The sequence below is a fragment of the Sinocyclocheilus anshuiensis genome, unplaced genomic scaffold (genome assembly GCF_001515605.1).
Source record: "Sinocyclocheilus anshuiensis isolate Anshui unplaced genomic scaffold, SAMN03320099.WGS_v1.1 scaffold68, whole genome shotgun sequence".
NCBI lineage: Eukaryota > Metazoa > Chordata > Actinopteri > Cypriniformes > Cyprinidae > Sinocyclocheilus > Sinocyclocheilus anshuiensis.
Genome location: NW_015555741.1, coordinates 153,582 through 166,338, shown reverse-complemented (window position 1 = coordinate 166,338; position 12,757 = coordinate 153,582). Strand labels below are relative to the sequence as shown.

The following is a 12,757-nucleotide window of genomic DNA, read 5'->3' as shown; positions in this document are numbered from 1 at the left end:
TAATTAAAAAAATATATATAAAATAGGAGCACCTTCTGATCAATAATCAAATTCTGATCAAAAATTAGCCTTCCTAATATGAGGTGAAGTGATTTACAGGGGCATTTTCTTTTTACCTTTGTAAATGCATTTTTCTAATTTTATTAAATGTATGCAGTGTTTTCTCTAGGATTTTTTCCAGCTGTGGTCGCAGGACTATTTCTCATGGACCACGCCCCTCCCCTCCCCACCCAAGAATCAATCTATTTAAAAACAACAATATAATAAGAAGTAGAATAAGACAAATAAGTTACCAATCATATGAAATTAGTATTAATAAAAAAATTTATTTGTAGCCTACTACAGAGGGTGCACAGAAGAACACAAAAGTGGCTTGTAGGTACATTTTCAGACGTTTAATGAGGCTCAGAGGTGGCATGAGTGCAACTAAAATCATAAATTCATGTGAAGATTAATGTTTTAAATATAAAACTTTGAATACAGAAATATTAAATGATTTAAATAACTGAAATTATACCTAAAAATGAAACTGAAACCGCCAGCAGGTGGCGGCAAGTCACTGATTTTATCACTGAATCATTCATTCAATTGATTCGTTCAAACTGCTGATTCATTCAGGAATGAAGCAAGTGACTGTCTTTACAAGCCACTTTTGTGTTCTTCTGTGCACCCTCTGTAGTAGGCTACAAATAAAAAATTTTATTAATACTAATTTCATATGATTGGTAACTTATTTGTCTTATTCTACTTCTTATTATATTGTTGTTTTTAAATAGATTGATTCTTGGGTGGGGAGGGGAGGGGCGTGGTCCATGAGAAATAGTCCTGCGACCACAGCTGGAAAAAATCCTAGAGAAAACACTGCATACATTTAATAAAATTAGAAAAATGCATTTACAAAGGTAAAAAGAAAATGCCCCTGAAATCACTTTGAGTCAAATGTCAGCTCGTATTAGGAAGGCTAATTCTTGATCAGAATTTTTTATTATTAATTAGAAAATGCTCCTACATTTTTTAAATTAGGAGGACAAGCGCTCCTAATTACAAGAAGAAAAACATTGCTCTTAAACTGGCTGTGTGACGGGTTTGGCTGTGGAGCAGGGTTTTGACGGAATTGACGGAAATTGACGGAATTGACGGAAATACGTCGTAGCGACGGAAAACTTTAATCCCTGTTATACTCTTAAAAATAAAGATTCTTTACTGCCCTTCCATTGTACAAAAGGTTCTTTATGGTGGAAAAGATGTTCTTTTCATGAAGCAGTTTGTTCTTCTCAAGTTCTTTGAAGAAGAGCCTTTGAAGAGTCAAAACAACCTTTTGGTTCTTCCTGGGGTGTGTATCCAACACACACAGAAACTACTAGGAACTGAAATTATGGCTTTAACCCTAAGAATGAAAACCTCATTTTAAGTGATTAAAACAGAAACTGAAAGAGAACTAGATGCCAGTGCAGAAGGACAGAGAAGAAGCTGACAGAAACTCTGCAGGGGTTGTCAAGATATAGACATATCATACATGAAGAAATCCATCTTTAAGAGCTGCGATGATTACCTGGGATCAGATTGTTTTCTTACTAAAAGGAACCCACAAGAATTTTGAAGTGATTAAGATAAATGACACAGGCAAACTACCAGCTGAGATTAGAACTGGAGATCTTCTTATGAGGCAAATAAATATCTTTGGAGTTTACCACGTTGGGATTTACTGTGGAAAATTCGTCATTGAGTTTACAGGTAATAATTTCACTTTATTAAATGAAATGAGAAATCACAGTTTATGTCTTGGGGTTATTAATGAACAAACACACACATACACACACACCCTAAAAATAAAATAAAAGATATTATTTAATATCTGTGTATATAAAAATGTTGTTTTTTCTTATAGCGCCTGAGAATTCAAAATTCTTGGATCAAATCACAAGTTTTTCGTCTACCAGTGAGTCTGGCACAGTGAACATGAAAAGCCTGAAGAACTTCATTGTAAACAAACCGTACCGTGTCCTCCGTCTAAAGGTGGCTATTCCTGTGAACTTCTCTGAGTTGACTGATAAAGCTATGGACTATGATGAGAAATACCATCCTTTGACAAATAACTGTCTGCACTTTGCACTCAGACTCTTGGGGGTAAGCAAATGACAGAAATCAATCACATATTCATTTAGAAAAAAATATGTGGTATTGCATGAAAGGATTAAATAAACTTTATTATTCCTCTATGCAGCTTGAAACAGGATCTCTTCCAAGAAGGTAAACATTTATTATTTAAAATGTATCAATGTTCAAAACAACTGTCTGTTCTAAATATATAATATTGTGATTTGCATGTTATTATCATCTAATACAATCTAATAACAGTTTTGTAAAGCATATTTAAACTTTACAAATGCTCACCAAATCTGTTGATGTATTTCTTATCTCTTCTGCAGCCTGCCAACGAAAAGTGGTGAGATCATTTTCTAAATGATCTGAACTATAATGATATGTTTTGATTTACTCATCTTCCTAATTTATATTTTATTTTGTTTTAGCTGAGGAAATCAACATGGATGATTTGGAAGAAAGTGCTGCTTTGACACAGTGAGAAACAGCTTCACAACAACATGGAAATAAAATGAACCTTAAACCTTGAAACTACAGTGATAATTATACACTAATTATATTTGTAACAGATTATTAGTATATTGTTTAAATATCACTGCCTCAAAGATTAGGAATCCTTGTAAACCTGTCAAAAAAGCAGTTAAACAATAAATCAGCCTCTGTCCATGTTATTTTCTGTGAACAAATAAGCAATAGTTAAACTGTTTTTAAAAAAAGTTAATTTAGTACAATCTTCTTACAGAGAGAGGATATATAAGGTCATATCAGAATAGAGATTGGTATTAATGTGAGTACATATCAATAAAGGACAAAGTGGTGAATCAACAGCACCTGATTTCTTATGCAAGGAATTCGTTTTTCTTTCTGTTTTTATGCCTAATCCAAAAACCAGTCCTTCTTGTTCTCTCATCAACAACATTTTGGCCAGAAGCAACCGTTTAAAGCTAAAACGTCTTAATGACGGATTTGTTTCTTACAAACATGCAGTTTTTCACTTCACAAGACATTAACTGATGGACTGGAGTTGTGTGGATTATTGTGATGTTTTTATCAGCTGTTTGGACTCTCATTCTGACGGCACCCATTCACTGCAGAGCATCCATTGCTGAGCAAGTGATGGAATGCTACATTTCTCCAAATCTGTTCCGATGAAGAACAAACTCATCTACATCTTGGATGGCCTGAAAGTAAGTACATTTTCAACAAATTTCAGCATGTTTGGGTGAACTTTTCCTTATAACGTTTATCGTTACAGCCAAACTATGTCCAAAATTGTGCAAATTACTCTTTAAGTAATGTGCACATGTTCTTGTTTGCATACTGAGGGATGGGTTGCATATTTGGTAATGGACAGTATGCCACATACGCTGTTGTTAAGTTAATAACACCGAATATCTCTCTGATTTGAGTTTACAGACACGTTCAGAGTCTGTTCTCGACATACAGTGTAAACGTGGTTTTTAGCAGTAATGTAATGAGACCAGTTCGAAGTCTCTCCGGAGCCGTGCGGTAATGTTGTGCTGTGTGATCTAAATGTAATACCGCAGTCTGTTCCTCTTGCACGCTGCTTCCTCATACACAGGGTTATTATGGGTAATCAGTCCAGCCATTATAGCCCTTCATCACGACTGTGTTGTCGTGAGGTCTTTCATCATGCTTTTTTTTTTTTTTTTGAAACATGCATTATAACTATAAATTTACATACATTCGTATTTTATATCCTGTTGTCTGTTAATGTATACAGCTACAGAATGCCAGAGACATTATAGAGAAACAAATGTCTTTTCAGTTTAAATTGCCGTCTATTCATCAGACAAAGGCTTCAGAAGTCTGGAAATATAAAGCATGGACTGTTTTCATATGGTAGGCGATTTGTTTTAGAGATGGGTCACGATGGTCGTGTAGTTGGCTAGTCCAACAATCAACTAGTCACTTAAAATTATTAAAGTTATATTAAAATAACCTAAAATGCTTTAAAAAATATGTACAATTAGAATGTACATATAAAAACCTGAAATAATATAATACAAAATGACATATTTGTAATTATTTTTATTGAAGAAAACACACTTAAGTTATATTATAGTATGCTATATATTAATATGATTTCTATTATATATTATTTTATTAAATTATATGTCTTGATATAATGTATAATGTATTGAATATAGTCTAATTTTATTTTTTTATATATTTATTAAAGAACACACTTTTCGAAAGTTAAAAATATATTATTTTTATATATAATATATAATAAAAATGTACAACTTGTAAACTGAAATCATATTTCTTTTTAAATATATTTTTTAAATGTGTATATAATACATTTGTATAATTATAATATTATATATTATATATTAATTTCAATCTATTGATTCGATCACATTTTTGTGTATATAAAGCAGCTGGAAAGCAAGCAGCTTTAGTCATAATGACAACAGAAGCATATGTTTGGTCCGGTCACTTAGTCAGGAAGCGTACTTTGCTTTTTTATATGAAACCGATGACTGTTAGATTTGACCTAGACAAAAAAGCAAAGCGAAATATCCTGTTGTTACTGTGCTTCTGCTTTTATCTATTTATGTCAAAACTCTGTCTTTCTTTGAATGTGCTCCTCACCTTTACGTGTGGATTTTGATTGGCTGGCAGCTACTGAGGTCAGATCAGCAGGAAGGCCCACATACACTCCTCCATAGTTCCTGCAGAGCACACAGTCACACATTCATTATTACTGCTCGGATTCAGTCTCATATTGAGGTTTTCATTACTAGCAGAGGTCTTGCATGGCTTGTCATGACCTTCGTTTCTCATCATCCGGCGAAGGTTCTTCTGTCCTGCATCAAGAGAATAAAGATGAAGACCATCTCTGTGGTTGACACATCTGTCAGATATCAATTTATATTAAAAAGATATATCAAAAAGATAACTGTACATTTGATGGGAATCGGTCAAATATGACCGATTCGCATCAAAACACATTTAGAAGCAGTTTTAATCTGAGAAAGAGCCTGTTGATGAACCCTATAGAGCAGAGGTATATTTTATTTAATGGTGTAGAAGTACAGCCTGTTTCAGTTTATAATGTTCACATTTTAATTCTGTATTTCTATCCATCACAGATTCATTTTCATTTGCATCAAAAATGCCATTGCTGATTTTGCAGTTGAGATTTTGAATGGGATTTTAACCTGGAATCCATTTTAAAGCTAAAAAAAATCTATAAAATTATATATTTTTTTTTCTTTACCGAGAATACACTCTAAAGCTGAAATTAGTTTATTATTGTAGTTATTTTATATATATTTTTTCATATAAAAATGTAAATACTTATTATTATTATCTATTAAAATGAAAAATGTTATTAATAAATATATATTTTTCTTCTGTAAAATATAAAAATCCACTTAACTTTTTATAATTTCTATAATTTGTTATTATAATTTTATAATTATAAAAAATATTTTATATAGTAATTTATGCATTTAATTATATAATAATTTATTTATTTTTATATATTAAAAACTTAAATATACTATTAAATTTCAGTTCATATTTAATTTTCACATTCAATGTTTTTGTCCAGTGAAAACACATCTTTCCTTATAATGTCCGATGTTTTGTTGGCTAAACGATTAAAACAACAGTATAACTATAACTAAATGATCAAGCTGTATTTCTATCCATCACAGATTGATTTTCATTTGCATCAAAAATGCCATTTCTAATTTCACATTTGAGATTTGAAATGGGATTTTAACCTGGAATCCACTCGTTTTTATATATATATAAAAAAAATTCATATAAAAATGTGCATATTTATTATTATCTATTAAAATGACAAATTCTATTAATAAATATATGTATTTTTTCTTCTGTAAAATATAAAAATCCATTTTACTTTTTTATAATAAATAATTTTATATAGTATATTAAAAAATTTAATATACTAATACATTTCAGTTCATATTTAATTTTCACATTCACTGTTTTTGTCCAGTGAAAACACATCTTTCCAATGTTTTGTTGGTTGAACGATTAATGCAACAGTACAATTGATCAAGCTGTATTAATTTTCACTTGCATCAAATATGCCATTCCCAATTTCGCAGTGGAGATTTGGAAAGGGATTTTAACTTCCGGAATGCGTTCTAAAGCGGTTTACCACGACTTGCTTCGAGAGTGGAAATTTAATCAGCTCCTCTGTATCTTTTTATAGATGTTAAATGTGAAACCTCGTCAAACAGAAGTCACACGCGGATGTCATAACAGAAATCTGCTGTCTAAACACACTCGGGCGTTTTTCCACTGATGGGACGGATGCCGTCTGGTGCCTTTGACAGTAAACGGCGAGGTGTCAGGTGTTGGGGGGGGATGGGTAACGATTGCTGATTGGTTAGCATGTGTTTGGACCCTCAGGGGCCCATGTGCACCACAAAAGCTGCTGTACGGTTTGCTGGAACAGGCCGATTGATTCTCCCCCAGGATTCAGTCTGCGTGTGTATTTCGGTGCATGTATGCTGTGTTGAGCTGTTGTCGGTTGTGCTAATGAATTCAGCGCTGTATGCTGTTATGAATTTTTCTCGGGTCAGTGGGGGACGGTAGCGGTCGTGACATTCATTCTGTGGCTCAGATTCATGAATATGGTATGTTTGGATATGTCGTAAATTAAATTACTCACACATCCTTGGCAGCTTCTGCTGGACCTGTAAAAAAACAGAAAATGTTACGTACTGCACTAATCACACAAGCTCTGCTGTCAATCAGTAGTGGACATCATTAACAATCATTAAGACGGACCACAAGAGCTGTACATCACACAGATGAAGCTTAATTGTCTGGTGTCCAATAGTGAACGGATCTTTAAAAGCCATTTTTGCCAATTTGACATCCAAACCACTGTGGAAACATGCAGTAAATTCTGTGCCTGTCCTCTTGTTTAGTTTTTATTTGTAGGACAACATGATTTATATATTTATATGTAGGCCTATATAATGTGTAATTAAATAAAAAAATTATTTAAAAAATTATTATATTTAAATTATATTAAAAACTTTAACATATATATACACACATACACAGTGTGTACATTATTTTAATAATACTATATATATATATCCATATATTTACATATATAAAATTATTAATATTAAAAAATGTAACATTGTTTTCTTTTTTAGTTTAATAGTACTATAATAATTAAACATTTAAAAAATGTAAAAACTTATATAAATACTTTTTTAGTGCAAGAAAAAAATGTAGAATTTGGCCTCTTCAGAGTCTCTTCAGACATGTTTATTGAATCAAATTCAACTTTTTCTATGACTGCATTGATTTTAGAGGTCACAAGAGTTATGTTTCCAGTAGTTTTATTCAGTCTGTGGTTCAATTACAAACATTCATTTGTGCAGTGACTCTTAATTCACCCTTTAAGATGTAAACCACACACAGTCTTTATTAAAGTCTCAATGCCTAGAGCCATCGCTTGACAGAATGGACAGATGAGTTTGACTTCTTTAAGTGTGTTTAGACTCTTTGTTTTGGAGATTGGAGGATCTATGTTGGACTAACGCTGAAAACCTTTTCACTGAAGACTTTTCTCTGAGTGTTTTTTGTCCTCAAGAAACCGAGCTAAAAAAGCAGGTCAGTTTTATCGGGGTCTCTGGTAAGTGGGGGACGTTAACAGTCATTACATTCATTCTGTGGCTCACATTCATGAATATGGTATGTTTGGATATGTCGTAAATTAAATTACTCACACATCCTTGGCAGCTTCTGCTGGACCTGTAAAAAAACAGAAAAGAACATTTAATTATTTATTTAAATTATTTATTTATTTAAGAACATTTAACATTTTTTATTAATAATTTAAAGTATTTATGTGTAAAATCAATATTAATACTATTAGTGCGTAACCCATTATATTTGGTAATATAATGTGTTTATGAGTAAAACAGAACAGAATGTTTTTTTCATAGTGCTACACTGATTATCAGACATTTAGTACATAAGAATAATTAATATAAGTTTTCCTTAATATAATTTTAATATATAAAATAAACAAATATATAAATTATTTTATTTGTAGGACAACATGATTTATATATTTATATGTAGGCCTATATAATGTGTAATTAAATAAAAAAATTATTTAAAAAATTATTATATTTAAATTATATTAAAAACTTTAACATATATATACACACATACACAGTGTGTACATTATTTTAATAATACTATATATATATATCCATATATTTACATATATAAAATTATTAATATTAAAAAATGTAACATTGTTTTCTTTTTTAGTTTAATAGTACTATAATAATTAAACATTTAAAAAATGTAAAAACTTATATAAATACTTTTTTAGTGCAAGAAAAAAATGTAGAATTTGGCCTCTTCAGAGTCTCTTCAGACATGTTTATTGAATCAAATTCAACTTTTTCTATGACTGCATTGATTTTAGAGGTCACAAGAGTTATGTTTCCAGTAGTTTTATTCAGTCTGTGGTTCAATTACAAACATTCATTTGTGCAGTGACTCTTAATTCACCCTTTAAGATGTAAACCACACACAGTCTTTATTAAAGTCTCAATGCCTAGAGCCATCGCTTGACAGAATGGACAGATGAGTTTGACTTCTTTAAGTGTGTTTAGACTCTTTGTTTTGGAGATTGGAGGATCTATGTTGGACTAACGCTGAAAACCTTTTCACTGAAGACTTTTCTCTGAGTGTTTTTTGTCCTCAAGAAACCGAGCTAAAAAAGCAGGTCAGTTTTATCGGGGTCAAGAAACGTATCCAGGCAACCTTCCATCTTGACATGTTACTCCTCAGAGGCAGGACACAGTCTTGTGTTGTTTGTGACTGTCCCAAACAGAGGTTCTTAAGAACATTTTTCCTTTTTTGGTTCCACACTCTTAAAAAGAAAGATTCCAAAAATGGGTTTTTGCAATGATGCCATAGAAGAACCATTTTGCTGTTCTTTAAATAACAGTTCTTAAATGAACCATTTGTTCTTAGTTTGTTCTTAGAACATTTTAAAACTCAAAAGAACCTTTAAAGAACCTTTCGTGGAATGGAAAGATTCCATGGATGTCAAAGGTTCTTCATGGAAGCATAGATGCTAATAAAGAAGTAGAAGTAGAAAGAACTTTGTGGATAGTAATGAGATGCAATTAGTTTTTGATTAACTCTCCTGTTTCTCAGATGTTTCTGCTGCATTCAAACGATCTCAGGATGAACCCAAACATCTTCCAAATGCGAATGCTTTATCCAAACTAATTTTATAGACTCATGTATGACTGTTTCTATGTTCTATGTTAGGAGAAACATGAAGTTGACACTTAAAATATAGCTAAGATCTCCAGCAAGTCTCCTGAGCTCTCGTCTGAGCAATAAAACATTATTTTTGAGGTTCAAATCTCTCTGTTTAGGAGTTTCTCAGATGTTTCTCCTGAGAAAAAATCCAAGAAACCAAAGTCTGCATTCCAAAGATCTCATATGAACTCAAACATTTCACATCAATTTTTTCAAAGAGCAAATTATCAACATTCAATTTATAGACTCATTTATGACTGTTTCTATCTTTTACATTGGGAGAACCATAACAAAGCTGACGTCTCCTGAGCTATAGAAGTGCCTCGTCTAAGCAATCCAATTTCCTTTCAAGGCTCCAGTCTCTCTGTTTAGGAGTTTCTCAGATGTTTCTTCCTGAGAAAAAGAATCCAAAAAAACCAAAAAAAAAACAAAGGCTAATTTGCAATGAAAATATCTCATTATGAACTCAAACATTTCTCATCAAATTCTTTCAAGAACAAATGATTCACCCACACTCGTCCTAAACTCATTTATGACTATTTCTATTTCTGTTTCTTTTTCAGCAAATCTCCTGAGCTCTAAAAGAGCATCGTCTAAGCAATAAATTCCCTTTTGAGGCTCCAGTCTCTCTGTTTAGGAGTTTAGTGATGGTTGTCGCCACTTTGACGCCTCACTTGTCAATCATTCATCATTTTCTCTCTCAGGACACTCAAGGCTAATTCTATTTTTGTGTTTGGCTCTTTTCTTGTATCCAGTCTTCTGCATTTCAATGAGATTACCCGTGAAGCATTATAAAATGGAATGCACTTTTTAAAATTCTCTGCACATTTTAAATTCATTCGCTGGCTTCTTCAGAGGTGATAGCTGAATCATCTCCAGCTGTTCTCGCATCCCATTTTCTACGTCCAGGCTTGTGAAGGTAACATTTATTGCTCAAATATTGCTCTTCTATAGCTCATGGTGTTCTCAGGTATGTCTCAGTTAAGTATATTGTTTCTCCTGAAATGGAGAAATAAAAACTGTCACAAATGAATCAACTGACATTATTCCAAAGCAGGGTTTCCACAGTAAAGAAGAATTTTGGGTTCCTCAAAGAACCTTTCAGTGAAGAGTTCTTAAAAGAACCCTATTTTTAGTTTATAGAACAATTGAACAATCTAAAGAACTTTTTTCCACTATGAAGAACATTTTTGGTTCCATCCCGTTAATATGCAGCAATAGCATAAAAGAACCATTTTGGGTTCCTCAAAGAACCTTTCAGTGAAGAGTTCTTAAAGGATCCCTATTTTTAGTGTATAGAACAATTGAACAATCTAAAGAACCTTTTTCCACTATGAAGAACATTTTTGGTTCCACCCCGTTAATATGCAGTAATAGCATAAAAGAACCATTTTGGGTTCCTCAAAGAACCTTTCAGTGAAGAGTTCTTAAAGGATCCCTATTTTTAGTGTATAGAACAATTGAACAATCTAAAGAACCTTTTTCCACTATGAAGAACATTTTTGGTTCCACCCCGTTAATATGCAGTAATAGCATAAAAGAACCATTTTGGGTTCCTCAAAGAACCTTTCAGTGAAGAGTTCTTAAAAGATCCCTATTTGTAGTGTATAGAACAATTGAACAATCTAAAGAAACTTTTTCTACTATGAAGAACATTTTTGGTTCCATCCCGTTAATATGCAGTAATAGCATGAAAGAACCATTTTGGGTTCCTCAAAGAACCTTTCAGTGAAGAATTATTAAAAGAACCCTATTTTTAGTGTATAGAACAATTGAACAATCTAAAGAACCTTTTTCCACTATGAAGAACGTTTTTGGTTCCACCCCGTTAATATGCAGTAATAGCATACAAGAACCATTTTGGGTTCCTCAAAGAACCTTTCAGTGAAGAGTTCTTAAAAGAACCCTATTTTTAGTGTATAGAACAATTGAACAATCTAAAGAACCTTTTTCCACTATGAAGAACGTTTTTGGTTCCACCCCGTTAATATGCAGTAATAGCATAAAAGAACCATTTTGGGTTCCTCAAAGAACCTTTCAGTGAAGAGTTCTTAAAAGAACCCTATTTTTAGTGTATAGAACAATTGAACAATCTAAAGAACCTTTTTCCACTATGAAGAACGTTTTTGGTTCCACCCCGTTAATATGCAGTAATAGCATAAAAGAACCATTTTGGGTTCCTCAAAGAACCTTTCAGTGAGGAGTTCTTAAAAGAACCCTATTTTTAGTGTATAGAACAATTGAAGAATCTAAAGAACGTTTTTCCACTATGAAGAACATTTTTGGTTCCACCCCGTTAATATGCAGTAATAGCATAAAAGAACCATTTTGGGTTCCTCAAAGAACCTTTCAGTAAGCAGTTCTTAAAAGAACCATTTTTCTTAATGTGAAGAACATTATAGTAATCTAAAGAACCCTTTTCCACTATAAAGAACCCTTTGTGGAATGGAAAGGTTCCATGGACGTTAGCAGTTCTCTCCTGGAACCACAGATTCCAAAAAAGAACCTTTGATTCTTTTAAAATGTATATACAGTATAAGAGTATTGACAAGCTGTAACATGAAGTGAAACAAAGATCTCTGACCTCTGACTTCATTGACTCTTTGGTGTCTTGGTCGAATTCACCTCTAGTGAAGAAAATGTGAGAGTATCGGAGCCTTCTACCCTTGAGAAACGAAAGTGCCTCTCACTGCCGTCTAGGAGAAACAATTTAGATGCTAAAGCGATCTCAATTGTGATTTGCCTCATTTTTCTTTCCATCGCGCTCACACACGCTCTCTTCATTAAGTCTATAAGCACAGATCTGACCTGAATACATATTAGACGTCGTGAGGGACGGAATCTCCATGACTGATGTATTAAGCGTCAGATCCTTCACCTGTGTCTGACTACCGCCACATTCCTCCACATCCATCCGCCGCGGAGCTTCTGCTAATAAACCGAGTAGCCTACGCGAGGTCAACTGCGGCTACGGGACTTTATCAAGCTACCACACGCGCTTATTCAAGTGTTTAAGGACAAACGGCGCGCTAAATCAAACCTCGGACAGCGCGAATCCACAAGCTGACACGTCCTTTGATAAAAGCAGTGCGTGTAAGTGACTTAAACACGCTCACCTCCTGCTGTCGTGCTGTTGGCGGAGGAATTTCCACATCCCATTTTGGCATGAACGCCTGCTTTAGAGGAGAAGGACGGCTCTGATGTGATGCATGAGCTCCCTCAAACGCAGCCTCGATCAGTCTAGACTAGAGAGAGAGAGCGAGAGAGAGAGAGAGAGAGAGATGCTCGAGCCTCACGTGATTCGCTCTCTCCTCCACCCTGACAGGGTTGCCGT

The 12,757-nt window shown here is 33.3% G+C and overlaps 1 protein-coding gene across 1 annotated transcript in view; it reads right to left on the bottom strand.

Moving 5' to 3' along the window:
• LOC107673256 (overexpressed in colon carcinoma 1 protein homolog) overlaps nt 1-12,631 on the bottom strand; it is a 14,919-nt gene extending 2,288 nt beyond the window's left edge. Inside the window, exons 1-4 of the mRNA XM_016466773.1 lie at nt 12,540-12,631; nt 7,860-7,884; nt 4,902-4,937; nt 4,723-4,802 (exon numbers count right to left, since the gene is read on the bottom strand). Of these exons, the coding sequence (XP_016322259.1) occupies nt 4,723-4,802; nt 4,902-4,937; nt 7,860-7,884; nt 12,540-12,582 (184 nt within the window). The 5' untranslated portion in view covers nt 12,583-12,631. The remainder of the gene's footprint in view (nt 1-4,722; nt 4,803-4,901; nt 4,938-7,859; nt 7,885-12,539) is intronic.
• Nucleotides 12,632-12,757: the final 126 nt, after the last annotated feature.